Here is a 20,921-nt window from a genome sequence, read left to right on the forward strand (position 1 = left end):
GGGGGGCTGATTTTAACTCCTTGATGACTTGCATCAGCGATAATTCCTCAAGTTTGTTTGAAACTTGAAGCTGAGTTAAAAGTAGAAGGAATTTGATGTTGATCGGTCCACAGTCCATCCACACTCCATCAGAATGATATTAGTCTACAGAATTTATATACTAGTATATAAAAAGGAAAATTGTAAGCCTCTTAGTCGCACGAGGCCCAACTATCAAACCCTCAATTGAATTTCTATGCGACATGTATTTAACGATTTATGTAACCAAAACACCCTCCACAACGTCAAGTAAAAGATCCCAATACCCTGTATATTGATCAATTGTCATGAATTTAGTCAAGGGCCATATACATAAATGGATTTTGGGCCCCCGTAATTTGCCACTTGCTAAATCTATTGGTAGTCAAATAGTTTGTAAAGCATCTCTTATAATGAGGAGGTGTATGTTCAAACTTTGGCCCTGTGGATCATGTGCACCACCATCTCACTAACCATAATAATCCACTAATTAGGTCAAGTGTACCACATTTAAAAAGAAAGAGAAAAAAACAACAACAACAATAATAATAATAATAATAATAATAATAATAATAATAATAATAATAATAATAAAGAAATCCAAAGGTTAGATCCATGTCCAATGGACACCTTCCATAAGCCCATATAGCTAGGACCAACATTTGAATGATTGCCTCTACTATATAAGCTTATAATTTCCTTGGAGAAATTTCATAGTGAAATGAGTATGAAAACGATATGTTGGGAAAATATTGGATTTCATATCAACTTTAATGAATAAATAATATAAATATAAATATAAAAACAGTGTTCATAAAATAATAAAATTTAAGAAGTGGCCCCATAAATTTTCGAAAAAATGTTTCAGATTTATGAAAAAGCCATATCTTTTAACTTTGGGAGAAAAGTTTCTCCACCATCCTATTGGGATGTGTATGTGTGTGTATGGGGAAAAGATCACTATAATAAAAATATAATTGATGTGAACACTTACATTTAAGAATTGATCCACAATATGGTAGTTTAAACTTTTGGGTTAAACCTGGTGTTCAACTCATGGATCTTATGCTTTTGTGCAAGTTCTTTGGTTTTTGCAGTTCTTCTCATTCCACTACAATGGTATTAGAGCCAGAAGTTTGGTTGACGGATGCATATAATAATACTTATGGCTTTGTAAATTTCTTCATCATCCAGTGGTGTGACATGTGAGCAAAGAGCTCTTAGTTGATACACATAAAACTTATTGATATAATAACTTTGGAAAAAGATAGAAGGGACGTATATACCACAATTGTTTTATTTATATATGACATTTATTTATCTATCACTAGCTTAAGTTTTTGGACTAAAGGTGGTATTCAAATGAATAGATTAATATCCATAAATGGTATTTATATTCCAACATCCATGATACAAAAACTCTGATGATTGATGACCTACTGTAGTTTAGTAATAATGGACAGTAGCTGGGTCAAATACTATTTCTTAAATAATTTAGAGTTTTATTTGGCAAATTTAAATTTCAAGTCCAAAGTGTAGGGATGAAAATTTTCCCCATTCCTGTTGTCAGGTATTTGGCCTCCCAATCCAACGGGAACGAGGATGGAGGCTACCTTGGCATGGGATGGGGATGGGGATGGGGATGGGGATGGAGAGTAAAGTCCCCATCCTATCCCAACCCCAGTTTTGGAGGTTAATTTTTTTTCCCCAACAAGGATCAGGGTTGGGACAGAAATTAATTTAAAAATCGAGATTGGGATCTAGGAATATGATCTAGGGCTGCAACTGAGTTGAGCTGAGCCAAACCTTGGCTTGTTTTGGCTCAACTCGACTAAAATATTATTAGGTTTGGGTTCGAGATTGAGTTCGACTCGAACTATATTTTTTGGCTCAAGTTCGATTCGATTAAATATTCAATGAGCTCGAATTTGATTCGAAAGTTCGAAAATAAGTGTATTTGTATATTTTATATGTATGATATTTTTTGTAATATATAGTATATTCTTATATTATATAGAATATAAAATAAATTTTATAATGTTATATATGTGATCTTTTTTATAATATATAACGTATATTTTTATGTATGTATGTGTTAATCGATCGAGCCAGGTTTGCGAGTTTTCGAGCTAAATTTTTTATTGATCAAATTTACCCCAAAAGACTCAAGTTCGATTAAAAATAAAATTCAAATTGAGCCTAATCGAATTTAAACCGGAACTGATAGATTAGAGCTCGGTTGCAGCATCGGCGCACTGTTGCCATTCCTACGGGGCAAAGTGTGTCAAACAGGAGGTTGGAGAAAAATTTTCACTTTTACCTACCGAATTATATCGATAGATCTGCTGAATCTGGCGAAGGACATAAATGAGCTTGGATTGTCGCGTGGCGTACGTTTGAATTCAAAGGATTTTTCTTCAAATCCGCTCCCACGTCAAAAAGTTGTGGTGGTTCAATGTTTATAATCAAGAGTTCACGTGTGCTACGACCGACCACTGAAACATGTGAACACATCGGTGATGGAAATAAATTCTTATTTTTTTTAAAAAAATTCTCACATTGCTGATTTCAATTTTTTTTTAATAAAATGATCATTTCATTCATCAATCACCCATGAATACAATTAGACAACATCTTTAAGAAAATTTGGAGTGATAACTCATGCCATGGATGTAATTCAGTTCACTTAATTTGGTTTGAGTATTAATTTCGGTTTTGGTTTTCAAAATTATAAATTCGATTAATCAAATAAATCAAACTTTTGTATATAATATATATATGTAATATGTAATATATAATATATAATATGTAACATATAATATATAATATATATATTATATATTTATATATTAATATATTAATATAATGAAATTTGATTTCATAATATATATTTTATAATATAGAATATAGAATATAATATTAAAATTCAGTTTTAACTGAAAGAACTGAAAACCAAACTAAAAATCTCGGTTTCAGTTATTTCAATTTTTCTAAAATTCAGTTTCGGTTCTCCAACATTAGCTCAAGCCACTCTGCTTTAAGGGTTCAATTGTAGCTTAATAGCACATATAAATATAATCATTCACCAATTCTGTTTAAGGAATCTCCTAAACCTCTCTGTCTCTACGCACTATATTGAGGCTGTGAGATTGTTATGGCCATGCATAATATAATCACTTAATCAACGACAAAAAAGAAATCATCCCTTAATACAATTGTAATTTTCCTGCAAAAACATATTAAAAGTGACATACAAAACACATAAATCATCACTATCACCCATGCCTTATCTCAACTATATGAGCTCGGTTGCATGAATTCCGTGTTTTGTTAATCCATTCTATTTAAAGCCATATTTATTATTAAATTATTAGTATTTAAATCAGTTTTTACTATTTTCATTTATGTCTTTTTTTTTTTGGTCTATACAGATCAATTCTTCTAACTAGCACAGTTGGTGTCTTGTATGAATATGCCCAAACCCTCTTAGTCTAGCTCTTTAATTTTATCACCTATTGGGGTTACTCTTGAGTTCTTTATCCATAACTTCATTTCTAATACCCATTCATCCATCTTAGCATTTGTATTTCTATCGTATTCATTTTTTGGACATGTTGTTTCTTGAATACCAAATGCTTCGTTTCATACAATACAGTTGACTTTACAATTGTTTTATAAAAATTTTCTTTTAATTTAAATGACATTCACCTATCAAATAAAAGTCCATATGCATCCTTCCATGTTGCTCATTTTGCTCTACTTGTTTAGATGACTTCCTCCTTAGTCTCCCTTGTTATAAATTATTGGACCAAGGTAGTAGAAATGATCATATTGAATCATTTCTTGGTCTCCAATCCTAGTATATCTTGGTTTACACTATTATTATCAAATTTATATATATATATATCATAAAACATTTATCCACAAATAAAATAAAATTCAAGATAACATACAGAAAACTTGTTTTGTTAGACCAATCAAGCAAAATATCTTTGCTTGCTTTGTTTTCGTTTTTCGTTTTCCATGTCTCGTGAATGTAAAGACAATATTAGTCATTTCTTGTTTGTATCGTTGGCTTATCACCGGACTGGTCCACTGATGCAGATGTAGTCATGCTTGATTTCTCTCTGATTGTCTTTCATGTGAATAATAGGCTTTAGCCCATGTGACAATGATTTGATACACGACACGCAAGGTATGGGTCTTTTGGCGGGCAAATTAACCAAGCCTTGTGAGCCCTACAGGGCCACAAGCCCAGTCTCAAATAAGTCCAAATTCATCAGCGCCCTCCCACAGCCTACAGATTCAGTACTTGAAGCCCCTTTATCTCAATCTTGTAGGCTTATCCCAAGTGGCTTCCACTCCGCCAATACAATATAGTTACAGTGGCAGCCCAAACCCAAACCAGAGTCAAAACTTATCAATATAAACGGAGTTCACTTATAAAAATCTATATTTACGCTGGCAACCGGCAAGGTCCATGAGCCTCCACGTATATCATTATATGGTAAGTACAAGAAATTCAATCACTCTAATGTGCATGATGATCCGAGGGACCCACTCGTTGGTTGCTTAACCCTCCATAGTCCATACAGGAGACATGACACATGCGACGAGATTGCAGTACTAATTAACACCCAACCCAACTCACTTTTGTTTACTATTATATTTCTCTTTTAATTTTGAGTTTATTTAGATCTTGCCATCTTGCAAGATAATGATGTGAACAGAAGTACTTCTGTAACATACACAAAAAGAATCTTCATTCTGAAGAGCTGCATCTATTTTTTCTCATTCAACTGTTAAACTGCTCAGAGTAGTTGAATTGATCCTTTTTTTTTTCTTTTTTAGCTAGCTAGTTTAATCAATTATCTAATTGGGGATTAGTTTTTAGTGTTGATCATCACTTGTTGGGTTGGACGTGTAGACTAAACTTTAAAACCTTTGAGCCAATGAGTGATAACATCACATGCATTAAGGTCCAGACGATTTATCCATTGTGATGAGTACTCCGGCAGCTAGGCCATGCCACTGCAACGAACTCAGGTGAACATGTTCAATTTCAGAATTTCTTACCCAGAGTTCTAGGAAATTGTAGTTCGTAGTTTATTGGGAATAGGACACTTGGAACATAGATTGGTCAACAAACTGCGCATTTGGTCCAGCGCAGGGTGGAACAGTAGAGCTGTTTTCTTTGCAATGGAGGAACGCCACCTGCACAGGGAATTTAGTGGTGATATAGAAGGTGACAAGGAAAGGTGAGATATCAAAAGGAAGGGTGACACTGACAGACAGGCAACCCACCAATGTAACAAAAGAAATTCCATCCCGAGATTGTGATAATGCAACAAATCAACATTTTCATAACTTTATAACTAGCTTGTGCGAGGATACACAGAGTGTTGTCTTGCCTTCATTTATTTAATGTCCTGTCTTAGTCAAGAGAAACTAATCAAAACAAGTTCACCGAAACTATATATGCTTTATTGGAGGAAACTTATCGAACAGATGGGGGGCATTTGATTGCTTAGTTGTATAAAAACGGATTAGCAAATCGAGGGTGAGAGAGTAGATATTGCTCAAAGTGCTTTTGTGGGTATGATAATTTGATGGGTTACGTGGTCCTAAACTGATAGAATTTTTAAGGATCTCTTTGTAAAGTGACAAATCCATCTGTCTAGCAAAAGTTTTATTATTATTTTTTTTAAATAAGTTTATCCTTCCCAAATTGCGGAAGTTAAATTATTTGACATGTCCCCACGTCAATATAATCATTCTAAAATTTTAATTTATTTCTTTTCCTCTGGCCTTGCCTTGCTAGATGACACTTAAGGCTTTGGGAGGTTTTTGTTTATTGGATTTTGATAGAGAGAAAGTTGGTTCCCATTGATCAAGAAATCCATGTTTTATTGTCATTTATGTGGAGCACAGGAAAAATTTATTTTCCCAAGTATCACTTATTACTTACCCAAGTAAGTGATACCCATATCACATGTGGGTAAGTAACTTTCCCACCTAGTGGGAGAGTTGCCAGCACTTGGATAAGACAAAATTGTCCCTTTTAATAATGGATTTTCCCACATGATATGGCTATAAATACACCCCGTGAATTGGCATGCTCCTCACTTTATGACCTCAACTCCTAACCCAAATTTCCTACTAACTTTCTTTAAGACTATATTGCGCCCTATTTGCATTAGACTACTACTACACATCTCATAATATAAGATGGCAATGTGTAGCTATTGATAGGGGCGATTTGGACCTCCAATGATATTGTAACATGTGGTGGCATTGAACCTTGCTTAACACCTCAGCCCAAGATCAGGTCGGCCATCACAGGACTAGGTCAGCCATTTTAGGACCAGGTTGCCCATTGTAGGGCTAGGTCGGTCATTGCAGGACTAAGTCGGCCATCTTAGGACTAAGTCAGCCATCTCAAGACCAAGTCACCCATCGTAGGACCAAATCGCCTATCATAGGACTAGGTCGGACATCACAACACCAAGTCGACCATCGCAGACCAAGTCGTCTATTGCACGATCAGGTCGTCTATCGCAAGACTTGGTCAGCCATTGTAGGACCAGGTCAGCCATCATAGGACCAGGTCGCCCATTGTAGGACCCAGTCAGCTATCACAGGACCAGGTCGGCCATCATAGGACCAATTCGCCCATCGCATGACCAAGCGAGCCATCACAGGACAAGGTTGCCCATTGTAGGACCAAGTTGGCCATCACAAGATTAAGCTAGGGACCTCATCAGCATGAAGGGCGACTTCTCTCCGTCGACCTGGCTGAAGCACAGTTGGAGACTTGTAGGACATGGTGGACGATCCCCATCATGAGTGTGCTGCTATCCTCTTTGAATCCTCCGGGATCACGTCGCTTCATCGATGGAGCTAACTACCACCCCGCCTGTATCGGGCGTGATCAGATAAGCACTTCCCGCTTATGCAGAGTCCATCTACGGGCATGAAAACACCTCTAAATCAAATGGGCCAGATATTTCGGATGCGTTTCATAAAGCTCATGACAGTTAGCCTATATAAATGCATCCCTTTCCTCAAAAAAGGGAACACACAATTTAGCTCTCAAGCACTTTAGTTCACTTACATTATTACAATCACATTCCCAATTTGCTGACTTAAGCATAGAATACCTATTCCAGATAAAACAACTCGGACACTTTGATCTCTCTCTTGTAGCTCAACCAAATGACCGACTCAGTTTGGCTTATATGTTTGGGATTTTTTTAGGAAAAACTATGCCATTAGAAAGACTTTGACCAATCCAAATCCTTTTCATGAAAACCCATCTGATTGGTTATCCGGTTGATTGGCTATAAATTTGTTCCGATGTCACGCCTTTCCGACATCATAGTCGAACCCGTTTTTTTAATCCGAGTAGTGGTAATTCAGGACTATAGATCACAAAAGACAAAACTTAATCACAAGAGGACATGGGAAGATTTATTTGAACATGGGTAGATTTGTTTCTTTCGTTAAAATTTATATCTCTTGGTTATTTGGCCTATATGGGAAGATTTGTTTGAACATGGGTAGAGCCGGTTGGCTCTTGAATTTAGGATATTGACAAACAACGATGCTTTTATTATTGAGACCCGTCAACAAACATTAGATGTGCATATATACATTTTTGTACATTATAGGCAACGAGTCCAACGACACAATATGAATGAACACGACAGTGCTAATTACCTGCATATGAAACTTTCAAATTAACATGTACTTAGATGATCAGGATTCAGATCCAATAATCCACCGTTTTCCATACGTTGATGCTTAATTGTAATAGTTCGAAGGATCAGCACCATGGTGCTTACACTCTAAACAACACTGTTCTCGGCTGATCCTTTGATTTTCATTTTGATGCTCGCCATTTTTCCCACACTTGTAACTGTTGGTCTTCTTCCTCCCTGATTGTTTGCCGATAAAGGATAAAACTTCAAATGATGATAGCAGCCAAGGCAGATGAAGTGGAGATGAGGGTTGCCGCTAGTGGTTGCGGAGGGATATATATTCTTGTCTTTAAAAAAAATAATAATTGGAGTAACTTGGTAAATAAACCTAAAGTTAAAACAAAGGTCGGAAAAAAAAAAAACCGTAAATAATCTAACCTTTTATCCTGTTTTAACTGAAAGAAAAAAGAAAAGGGCTTATTATCAGGAGTGCCAAACGCAGCCTAAATTAGTGTAAAATTGTACCATGGAAGTGGCTTGCCCAGTCGCCTTCCAAGTTCCAACTTCCAAACTATAGAGACGTGTCGATCCACCCATCATAACTCCTGTCCATGGGTAGGAAAACGAGTGAGTGAGAAATCAAAGAGGCCTGTATAATAAAAGAGGCTTTGTATGGATTGAGAGTTGAAATGGTAGAATTAGTGGATGACTTGGGTCGGCAATGTGGGAGTGTGGATACTTGTTTCCGTGCTCCATATCAAAAATATGCATTCCCTGCTCTAGTGTAGGGGTGTCAATGGACCAGTTTTAGGTTAGACTTCGACTAAATCAAAATTTATTTAGATAGATTGGACGGATCAATAAGATATATTGAATTTAGACGGACTAGATGGATCAATATGACATATTAGATTGGACCTCATCTGTTTATAATGAATTTATATTTGATTAATTGAGCCAATATCTAATCCATTAATAGAAGATAAGAACATAAGTGTGAATAGACCAGGTTTGAGTTGAAAACAATCTAAATTAATAGAAATTTAAACAGATTGAGCAGTCTTTGGACCAGTCCAAAATATTCATTAAACTGGATTGGACCAGGTTCATTTGTAATGGATTCACACATTGGACCGGACCGGACCGGACCGGATTAAACCAAATCCAGTCCAATTAACATATATAGATAGATATCATTATCGTGCCTTGCATATATGCATGGTTACTCACTTCAGTTGATGGAGAAAAGAGATGCCCAACTCTTTATTCTTTGTAGAGGCAGGATTAATGGAAACAGATAAGAGGGTTGGGGTTGGTAGGCTTGGTAGCTACTAGCTAGGTACGCAACTCTCAAGTCTCAAGTAGAACAAACACAAACACACTACTTAGTACTTGCCGTCGCCACAGCCGCACGCGCCCCAGGAGTCCGATGAGTTGGTATTAATTAATTGGCTTAATTTGGCCGTTCCATCTCTTTTTCCCTTATTGTCCGCTTAACGGGGCAACGTGGGCCCTTACTACTAAGCGCTGCACAACTTGTCTCCGTGCATTTAGTAATAACTAATAAATAGTAACATGTAATATATCAAATGATAATGATAATAATCAGCAATAAAATAATTTTATTGGTTGAATCATTAACCTATTTAACCAGGAAAATTGACTATGAATTATTTTTTTTCTTTGTATTTTAATCATTTCTATCTTTATAAACAATAATTCTTATTTTTTAAACATATTTTTGTTTAATACGAAGAATATATAATATTAATGTTTGTTCAAATTTTTTTATAAAATTTATAAAAATTTCTATATTTTTATTTATTATTAATTATTATTTAATTTATGAGATAATAAAATTTACTTATTTATCTAGAGGAAAAGAAATTCCAATATATTGTTTGAACATTGGTTTTTAATATTATGGTCAAATTAATTAATTATATATATGATATGTTATTTATTATTTATTTATTTATAAATATGTTATTTATATTGCATTTTGTAAACTTCTTATATGATGAAAATAGTTGAAAAATACTTTTCTTTATTTCAACTATTATATTTTATTTTCCTTTTAATAATTTATTATTTTTTTAAATTAAATCGGATCGTATAAGATTCGGATATCCAACATCTTAATCGAATTCAGATTTGAATCAATATTTATGAAATCCGATCAGATCTTTGGATCGAATCAAATTCGAATGTACTCATATTCAAATCCAATCCAATTTGTTTGCATCCCTACCAAACCACTTGCCTACAATGACATAGCTAATTAAATCATTGAATCATTTGACATGGTTAGTGGGGTCATCTGTTAGACATTATTGCTCTTTATTTTTTATCCCATTTCTATCATTGATGAAAATAAATCTCATTATTCACACTTTTTTATATCATGAATATATAATACTATAGAATATACCCAAACTTATCTACAAATTTTTACATTTTTTAGAATTTTATGCATTTTATTATTTAATAATAACATCATGTGTTGATCCGTTTGACATGGATAGTTGAACCAATGTTTTCAAATCGTCGTTGACCCAGACGGTCGGACCGTTCAAACTAGAAATCGTTTAGGCGACCGGTTTCGTTTTACCCCAAACCCGGCCTTGGGTAAAAAACTGTTGAATTAGTCAATGAATCGTTGACCTGGATAGTTTGACCGTTGAACCATTTGACTCGGAGAACGGTTTGCGGTTTATTAATTTGTTCGAACAAAATGAAAAGAGAAGAAGATTTCTCAAATCTAAGATCTAAAATCTCTTATATTTAAGACCTATTGAAAGAGATGTCTAAGGCAGTGAGAGAGATCTAGGAGAGAAGTTTAGACTCTAGACGACAGATCTGTGAGAGAGAAAGTGTGATCTGAGATTGAGAAATCTCATATCTACTTTCATTGCCAGTTTTTCACCACCGCTGCCACAGTTGCCACCATCGTCGTTGTTGCTGCTGTAAGTCACCGCCATCGTCACCGCTGCAAACCCTGCAGCCTGCAAGTCCTCCTCTTTTTCTTCTTCTTCTTCTTCTTCTTCTGCTTCTTCTTCTTCTTCTTCTTCTTCTTCTTCTTCTTCTTCTTCTTCTTCTCTTCTAAACTCTTCCAGTTTCAGCCGACAACTTCTCAAATACCTCTACTCAATCTTTATTTTCTCTTATATTCATATGCATCTTACCCTAATATTCCAATCAAATGGGTAAGAAGACATATCACTGTTAAAATATTCAAACCGTCCGAACTGTTCGACCCGAAAAACTAGTGGCCAGAATGGTTCTGTTTTTGAGTCGGTTTTTAAAACCTTGAGTTGAACCATTAACCCACCACTTGGATGGAATAACCATTTTTTCTTTTCCGATTGATTTTAAATCATGTATTACATTTTCATCATCAATAAAAGTAAATCTTATTTTTACTTTTATTTTTGCATGTGGCATTATCAAATGACGGTGATGATAATAATTAGTAACCAAAGGACCTTATTGGTTAAACCGTTAACCTATTTAACCAGGAAAATGGATTCTGATTAAGACGTTAATTCATTTTTTCTTTGTATTTTAGCCATTTCTATCTTTACTAACAATTATTCTCATTTTTTTCAAACATATTTTGGTTTAATATCAAGAATATATAATATTAATGCACGTTCAAATTATTTTTTATAAAATTTATAAAAAATTCTATATTTTTATTTTTTATTATTTAATTTATGAGATGATAAAAATTACTTATTTACCAAGAGGAAATGCAATTCCAATATATTGTTTGAACATTGGTTTTAATATTGTAATCAAATCAATTATTTATATATAGAGTATATATATATATTATTTATATATAATACATATGTTATTTATTATTTATTTATAAACATGCTTTTTATATTGCAGTTTTATAAACTTTTATATGATGGAAATAGTTAAAAAAATACTAACATTTTTTGTTTTTTATTTCAACTGTTATATTTTTCTTTTTTAATAATTTATTACCTTTTTTAAAAATTAAATCGAATCGTATCAGATTCAAATATCTGACATCTTGATCGGATTTGGATTCAAATCAATATTTATGAGATTTGGTCAAATCTTTGGATCATATCATATTTGAATATACTCTAATTCAAATCTAATATGATCTGTTTGCATCCCTACAAAACCACTTGCTTATGATGACCTAGCTAATTAAATTATTAAACCATTTGACATGGTTAGTTGGGTCATGTGTTAGATATTAATGCTCTTTATTTTTTATCTTATTTTTTATCCCATTTCTATCATTAATGAAAATAACTCTCATTAATCACACTTTTTTATATGATGAATATATAATATTATAGAATGTACCCAAAATTATCAATAAATTTCTACATTTTATAGAATTTTATGTATTTTATTATTTAATAATAAGATCCAATTTGACATGGATAGTTTAACCACTAACCCACCACTTGGATTTAAAAACCATTTTGTTTTTTGGTTGATTTTAATTCATGTATTCCATTTTCATCATCGATAAAAATAATTCTTATTTTCACATTTATTTTTGTTTAATATGATGAATATATAACAATAGAATTGTATCATAATACTTTATATATAGCTTATATTTTTTTTTGAGTTTATATATGTTTGTATGTAGGTATATATTTAATATCTGTTACTTAGTTATGACATTATAGATTGACCCATTTGACCCGGAATGTTAGATCATTGACCTACCTACCATCTAGATATGAAAATGGTTTCATTTTCAAAGTGGTTTTAAATTTTGCATTTCATTTATATCATTGATAAAAATGATTATTATTTATTATACTTATTTTTGTTTATATTATTTGTATATAATATTATAGATGTGCCCACCCCCTAGATAGGAAGATGGTTTAATTTCCCATCAGTTTTAAGTTATATATTCGATGTCCATCATTAATAAAATTATGTATATATTATCATAGGTATTTTTTAATATGAGAAATATATAATAATAGTAATGTGTCCAATTTTTTAATTTCTTTTTTTTTATATTTTTTATATTTCTAAATTTGTATTATTTATTTATGACATCATGAAATTATCCATTTGACCCAAATGGATGAAGTATTTACCCACGACCTAAATGAAAAATATGATTTCATTTCTAGGTTTATTTTAAAAATATAAAATTTAATGATAATAAACAAAAGTATTTTTTATATTTATAAATTTGTATTATTTATTTATGACATCATGGAATTATTCATTTAACCCAAATGGTTGAACTACTTACCCACCACTTAGATGAAAAATATGATTAAATTTCTATGTTTATTTTAAAAATATAAAATTTCATTCTATTAATAATTATTGTGTATGAATTTATTAGTGGAATTTAATGATAATAAACAAAAGTATAAATGTTGAATTAAATGAAAGAGAATGTGATTTATTTAATGAATTGAATGTGAGGTTTAATGAGAGATAATTATATGTACTTAATGATATCGTTTTAATTATATTTTCTACCCTTTCAATAAAGACAAATTAAATTCAAAAGGAAAGGCATTTCAGTAAAAAAATACCAGAAACCAATACCTCCTCATTCTCACTTTTATAAATAATATAACTGTACTGATCGCTCTCTCTACCTAACTAGCTCGCTCGTCCAATTCCTATCGTCCTTGCAAGCAATATTTCATCAGTTATCACCTCCCCCAACCTTGTAAATTAACTTACATCGTCCAAAGTATATACCATTTTTTATTCTTATATGTTTTTTCAAGTAGATTTGAAAACATGGAATAAATTATAAAGCAGAATGAATCCAATGATACATGAGGACTACATCCGAAATCCACACCACACATTTGATCCAGACCAGACCAGACCAGACCAGAAGAAGAAACACACCGAACTTCTTGTTAGGAAACCCGCGTGCAAAAAACGAAATTACACTTCGTTTCTTTCTTACTTTATTTGTTTTATCTACACTTGTACGCACTCTAATTAACCAACACCATTGCACCACACATCACTGTCTGTAACTTGAAAACATCTGATACAATATATAAGAAAAAGATAAAGTAGAAGATTGGTTATTAATTCCATTGGATTGAAACCCTCTGTCTCTCTCTCACAGCCCTTTGAATCATGTTCCATCGATCAGTTGTTCCTAGGAATCACCCTTACAGGCAATCCTCCCTTCGGCACCGGAAATGGACCGTATTTTATTCCATCGTCCTCACCAACAACCTTCCACCTGAAACGTGTAACTCAAATTATCAGGAGTTATGATTGTCACTTTTGATTAAGGTTTCATATCATATTATACACATAGAAAATAAATAAAAAAGGAAAGTAAGGCAGGGAGCCTAATCTCTAGGCTGACCATTGACCAAGTTTTAATTGGACACTTTGATATGAAGTGGATAAAGGGTGTCGACCCCTTCCGGACATACGGACGGTTAGACCAATTTTGTCCGGCAACGGGGGTGGGCCCCATAGCCAATCTGCCAATGCCATAATCACAAAGAGTCACTTCCCAAACAGCTGGCCCTTGATATATACGTATAACGTGTTGTTCTTGTTCCTAGGCTCGTAGGTCGTAGCTACTGGATGGACTGACTCTACTGCTTAGCTACCATCCCATATTCCCATACACAAGGCCAGTCATGATCGATCTTTACTTATTATATATGTTGTAGTTTCTCTCTCCTGCTGCTCTTCAGTCTTCACCCTTCATTTCTCCTCTGAAACCCTCCCGAGTCCCCACATGTAAAAGGACCCGATTTCATATGTGAACCTCCAAATCTGTCACCGTTACTGCGTTACATACACTCAACTAGAAGAGCGTATCCGATCTCGATGGTGATGGTAATGGTATCAATTATCAAATCCGACATCTGGTGGGTCCCTTTCCAAAGAGATCAGATCACAGATGTCTAACAGTAAATGCTAAATTTGTCTTCCCTTTTTATTTCCACACTTCTTCCGCCGGATTTTAATTATGTATACTCTTTTTTTTTATTCTTATTTAATAATAATAATCTTGCTAGACAGTTGCCATCTATCTTCCCACGCTATTTAAAAAATTGGAATTTCTACTTCTACAGGATAGGCCTACGGTCAAACTAATTCAAGTTTGTGTTTTCAAACCAAACGATCGAATACTTTTCCTAAGCTAGGTGACACCTGTTAACCTCCTGCATGTCCGCCACGTTCACAAAATAATTAAAAAGTGGTCGTCAGATTCTGATACCGATTAATGATTTGACTCATCTTAATCCTAGAAAAAATTTAGGGGTTTTTATTGTTCAGTACACAAACAAATCTTAACTCCACCGTACAGGTGGAGTGCAGTCTATTTATCCGAAAATTTTAAATTTACGGACTACGGAGGGAGACAGACAGACAAAAGGCGAGAGAGAGAGAGAGAGAGAAGGATACCTGTAAGTGGTGGTGAGGTGGTGGAGGAGGACGAGTATCTCAAGCTTAGCCAACTCATTCCCTGGACAAGAATGGACACCGTTCCCGAATGGCATGTACGTGTTAGGTCTCGGTGGCACCTGCGCCATCACACATATTTCTTGTCATTCTTTCCATATTCCATGGAGAGTGCAAATATGCATGAACAGATGAATTCAAAATCTTTTTCCTTTCATTCCATTAAAGAGCAAAAAAAAAAAAAAAATTCTAACAGATAGATCACTAGAATGAATTTGCTGTATGACCTAACCTTACAAAACCAGTCACGTGATCAGATATACCAGTTCCTCTATGAGAAGAAAAAAAGGAAGAAATAGAGGACACCCACATAATCTACCTTTCATCAAGTAAAATAGGACGATAAAAGAAGCAGTAAAACAAATCCATTCCCCTCAGTTCATGAATTAATCTTCCTCGACTCAAGAACTAGATAAACTAGATGTATGTGTGTGTGTGTGAGATAGAGAGAGAGAGAGAAAGAGAAAGTTATAAAGATATTTGTTATGCTTAATTTTACCTCAAACCTTGAAGGATCGAACTTTTCGGGATCAGGGAAGAAATCTTCACAGTGATGAATGCTTCTGAACAGAGGAAGAACTTTCCACCCTTTGGGGATTATATACCCTCCAAATTCTACGTCTTCAACGGCTTCTCTGAACGTAAATGACAAGATACTTGCTCTTCTTAGAGTCTCTTGAATCACCTGAAAATCACTTCCTATATTATTATTATTAATCTCAATTTCCTATATATTAATGCTTTTTCCATTGGGAATATTAATGAATGAATCAATTGATAAGATCTCAAATGGGGTTACCCGGCTAGTCAACAGCATGCTTCTCGTATCAGCCCAAGTCATCTCACGGTTTTCTTCAATTATCCCTCGTCGAATTCCTTCTTGTTCCTTCTGTAATAATTTCATTTTCTGTAAATCAATTTAATCCCTTTTTTCAAAAAAAAGAAAGACAGATGGAGAAATGAAAGCGATCCCCTTGTTTTCTCTTGCAATAACAAATGCCACACAATATTCTACTTCTTTCCTTTTCTTTTTCTGATAAGGTACAATAAGAATATTGATAGTTTGTGTATAAAGCAAAGTGTAATGGTGAATATGGCTCAGCGATGGAAAGTTAAGAGAGGGGTAGATGTAGATAATGGTAAAAGACTTATATATCCTAGGGAAAACAACAAAAGTACCCTTTAAAGTTTTAATTTAAATGTAAGTTTATAGAACTTTAGACTTTCGTAACTAGATTCATCTTTTGCAGGACAAGGAAAAAAAAAAGAAGGGGATGATTTTACCGTAACAGCCTCCAAAAGTTCTTCATTGTCATGTAAGTACTTGAGTATCCATGTGAGAGCGCTTGCAGTAGTGTCATGAGCAGCAAATATCACTCCTATAATATTATCTGAGACTTGAGAGTCGGTTAGATGGTTAAGCTTGTGATCTTTGGAGCCCAATAATACTCCCAACAATCCCCCATCTTGCTTCTTTCTTTCCCTTCTCTTCTCTATCACCCTCCTCAAGGTCTCATTGAGAAGCTTCCTTGCCTGTGTCAGTCAACATCAAATGAGAAAAAGTAGAAAAGTGATTTAAAACTGAAGAACCCAGCTTTGTAAAAAAAGAAATCCATTTGGAAATAAAAATGAAAAAAAAAAAAAGAAAGGCCTTATATACTACAAAATGTCTCTGTTGACATGACACATGCAGTTCATAGCAATGTGAGACTAAGAACAGCTTAACTTGACCTAAAACCGTATTAATATAAATATATAAATAAAAGTGAAAGCTTGAGTGTAGTTGTAATTGTAATATTGCATTACTCAAAGAAAATGACGAGGAGCGATCGAGGACCATCGTTACCTTCATTGATTTGTTAAAGGGAGTTCCGGGGAGGTTGAGAGGCATGGAATTGTAGCCTTTCTCTAAACGATGATACAAACGTTTGATCCGCTCCGTCTCTACGCCCCAACCAGCTCCAAAAGCAGAAAGAATTGCCACATCAAATGCAAACTAAAAGAAGGACGAAAAGGAATAAGATTCTCATCAGTAATTTCTCATTTTGTAGGGGAAAATCTGGGAGAAGGGATTAGGGAGGGGCCGGATACTTGGGACCGACTGGGAAGTTGAAGACTAGAAATACCTTCTTCATCTCTTGCAGTGTGTTAATGGTTTCGTTCTCCCAAGCAGGAAGAAGTTTGAGAACTATCTGCTCTATTTCAGAGACGTATCCTCTCAAGGCAGATGGAAGAAAAGAATCTTGAACCAACTTCTTTAGCCTGGAATGGTAATCCCCTTGTTGGAAGAATAGGGCCTCGGGTCCTATCAGCTTCTCTTTGCTTGGAGGATAGGTTGGCTTAAACAAATGGGCTCGACTCACTAGCACAGCCTTGGCTGCTTCGGGGCTTGAAATCATCACACAGGGGCATCCCAATATGTGAGTCTTAAATATGTCACCATACCTGCAACAGATGTAAAGTGAAACGTTGAATAAACAAATAGACATGTTCTAAATGGTCGTCAGTATAACACATAGAAACTCCTCGAGGATTCTCCCTTATTCTTCTTTTTCTAGTTGGTTTTCACAGAATAAAAACACTAAAAACCAGACAAAAATATGGAGAGAGAGATCTAAAACGGGTTTTTGATATTGTTTATGTGTAGGACCTAAAGTGGTATGTTATTTACCGTTTCTGCCTCTTGGAGAAGAAAGAATCTGGGTTTTGACTGTAGAGCATGAGTGTCTCGCCTATGTAAGGCCAACCCATGGAACCAGGTGGGAGGTGCTTGTTCCTGGTTTGACGCCATTGAATCAAATACAACAAGAAGAACCAGAGAATAGATAGGAAGAAGAGAAGATGAGAAAGATAGGTGGCAGAGAGTAGTGGTAAGGAAGCTGGAGGAGGCTGCATGGTAGTTGTAGACTTGTAGTAGCAATAGAGTAAATAGTGGTAGAAGAATAGGTAGATGAGGTTTGTGTTGGAGTGGAAGGGGCTTTAAATAGGAAAAGGAAAAGGTGGGGGAATGGACATGCGTCACCGCGATTCTGGGAACACCTTTCTTTTCCCTTTTTAAGGACTTTTGCCTTCCACACGGTCGCACTTTATTCGCATTTGGACACGTTACCCGAAACTATTCAACCAGCCCTACCAAGCTTTTTCCCTCTCCCTCTCTTCTGTCTGGTCTCTGGTCTCTGGTCTCTGGTCTCTGGTCTCTGCATCGATCCCCTTTCCTTTCTTCACCTCCCGTGACGAGCCATAAACTGATGCAGATTTCCCTCTCCTTCTCTCTTGGCCCGCGCCTTACGCCTAATGGCTAAATCCTAATTCCTAAACCCAGCCGAGGCCCGAGTGTAGCCCAATCCACCACCTTTACCTTATCCCCAATCCTTCCAAGACCGACCTACTAGTGAGCAGCACTGAGCGGTTGTTCGGTTATCCGCGCCTAAGCCTCCGGTCATCTCATGTCAAACCAACGGGAGTCGTACCCCGTCTTGTCAACACGTGGTCTCCTCTGGGTTCGACACGCGTGTGCGTGGGGTTGGTCCGTACCATTGGATGTTGGCCGGGCTCTTTCTTAAATTTTACCCATTTCTCGACTCCCTCTCTCTCTCTCTCCCTCCGGCCTCCGGCACCTCCTGGTCCTGGGTATCATCGATTAATTAATACTGATTCTGAATGTTGAGTTGAGTTGGATCATGGGCTCATGAGTCATGGCTCCTGGGTGTTCTCATCAGCTCTGTCTCTCACATCACATGATTCACACACACACACACGCATCGTGTAGTCTGGCCCCTGCGCTGCAGTCTCAGTCTCATATGGGTATCAATTAACGAAAACTTTTTTGTGTCTTCTCTCTCTCCAACCTTGATTCAGCTAGCTCCTGCTTCATCAGTATTCCGTATGGATATGGATATCCAAGTGTTTCCTGAATCACGAACGCATGTATCAGTCGAATGCCGCTCGTCGAGCTGCACAGAATGAATCATAGCTAGATGTATGTAAAATGTAACAGACTCCTTCCATCTCTCACGTGAAACAGCGTGCTTCCCACACTGCATATCTTCATTCCTTAAACCAAGTGCCTCTTTCTAGTTTTAATGCGATTGAGTTGTCTTCTCTACACACTACACACTCTACACAGCCCACGCTGCCACTTCGCTCCGCTTTATTTGTCTCAAACTCAGCCAGCCCCTTTTCTTCTTCTTCTTTTTTTTTTCTTTTTGTTTTTTAACAAGTAACAACAAATTAACATCTTTGCTCAGTGCTCACTCACCAGTCACCTCCTCTTCCGCACGCGTCGCACTTGTCACGTATTTCTCCACAGTCTGGCAGTTGGACACCTGTTGCAAACAGGGCATGGGTCCCGCATTGAGTAGGAATAGGATTATGGGAAGAGAGTGAGAGAGCAACACGTCAATGGAGTTGGAAGGAAGAAACCTCAAATCTCTTCCTCTTCTCTGTTCAAACATTTCAACATTGAACAGCTCCCATAGCCTGACACTATGACCGGCTTGATTCGAACACGTAGCCATTCTGCCACCAAGATCGACGACGACAGTTGTACCTGTCTTCTTGGAAACGCGTACGGAGTTGATTGGCTCGCCTTAACTAGACGAAGATACCCCCCGCGATTGTTTGTCTATGTGTCATCGACACGTGGCGACCATTTAATACACATGATGGAAAGTGTCGTCCACCTTATCTCACTGACCCATGATATGGTATTTACGGATCATTATTGGATTGTGTTATTACTTCATTTTAACAATAATGTTGAATTGACGTTTGTGATGTGATATCATGAGTTCGGTTTTGCTTTATTGAGAATCTCCAAGTCTCCAACAGATACAGCAATATTTGGTTGGCCCCACCCAATCGATCCTAGCACGATGCTCCGTTGCCACCTAAAATACTAAAAAACAATATTTGAAAAATTCATAGTTTTTTAATACTATTTTTTTCCTTCCAGTTCCACTCTTAGTCTCTTAGAGTTTAATTAAATTAAAACCCAAACAGTCGTCCATTCCAGTACCAACCTTATTTCAACTCATTTTGGTTCAATATGGTTTGATCCTACTTCAACGGCGTTCGACCCAATCTATCTGTAAGTCGTCCATTCTGAGGTGGACTGAACATTAAAAACCCCAAAAAGAAGACATACGGCTCAACAATGACACAGGGCTGTTAATAATAGATTGGAGTTCAATCTAATCCAATAACAACCTGGTTCGAGATATTCCGATCCCATAACTGTAATAAGCAGATATCCATTACCAGCAATTCAATACAAACCAATTTTAAACGCTTTTTATTTTTGAAATTAATATATTTTATTTTTCTTACAAGTGTTTATTTAATACATTAGTTCCATTCAACGCTTCAAAATGAAAAGATGCAGAAAACAACAAAACAGGATGCATTGCTGTATGTAGGCAAACATTCAAACTGATGATAGAATACCAATAGTGACATGTGCAATACCATGGGCCACATGTGTTATCAATGTTTATTTTCGGTTCCTACTGGATGATTATCCAAATATCCAAACTTGTATACGGCCCATTCTTTTTGCTATATGTTTTTTTCTGTTTATATGCTTTTGCACAATGATGATGGTAATAATAATAATAATAATAATAATAAGAAGAAGAAGAAGAAGAAGAAGAAAAAGAAGAAGAAGAAGAAGAAGTTTAAATTTTTTATATTTTTATGTATATAAAAATAATTCTTATT

The 20,921-nt window shown here is 35.4% G+C and overlaps 1 protein-coding gene across 1 annotated transcript; it reads right to left on the reverse strand.

The window, feature by feature from the left end:
- Window positions 1–13,595: 13,595 nt before the first annotated feature.
- Window positions 13,596–19,149, reverse strand: LOC104597161 (abscisic acid 8'-hydroxylase 2-like). Its single transcript, XM_010258583.3, has 8 exons — window positions 17,875–19,149; window positions 17,330–17,648; window positions 17,050–17,199; window positions 16,488–16,736; window positions 16,003–16,092; window positions 15,703–15,888; window positions 15,147–15,265; window positions 13,596–13,959 (listed from the first exon to the last, which is right to left on the reverse strand). Exons 1-8 carry the CDS (start codon window positions 18,096–18,098, stop codon window positions 13,863–13,865), a joined length of 1,434 nt encoding a protein of 477 aa, XP_010256885.1. The 5' UTR covers window positions 18,099–19,149; the 3' UTR covers window positions 13,596–13,862.
- Window positions 19,150–20,921: the final 1,772 nt, after the last annotated feature.

Source organism: Nelumbo nucifera, chromosome 2, assembly GCF_055504915.1.
Source record: "Nelumbo nucifera cultivar China Antique chromosome 2, China Antique-T2T, whole genome shotgun sequence".
Lineage (NCBI taxonomy): Eukaryota > Viridiplantae > Streptophyta > Magnoliopsida > Proteales > Nelumbonaceae > Nelumbo > Nelumbo nucifera.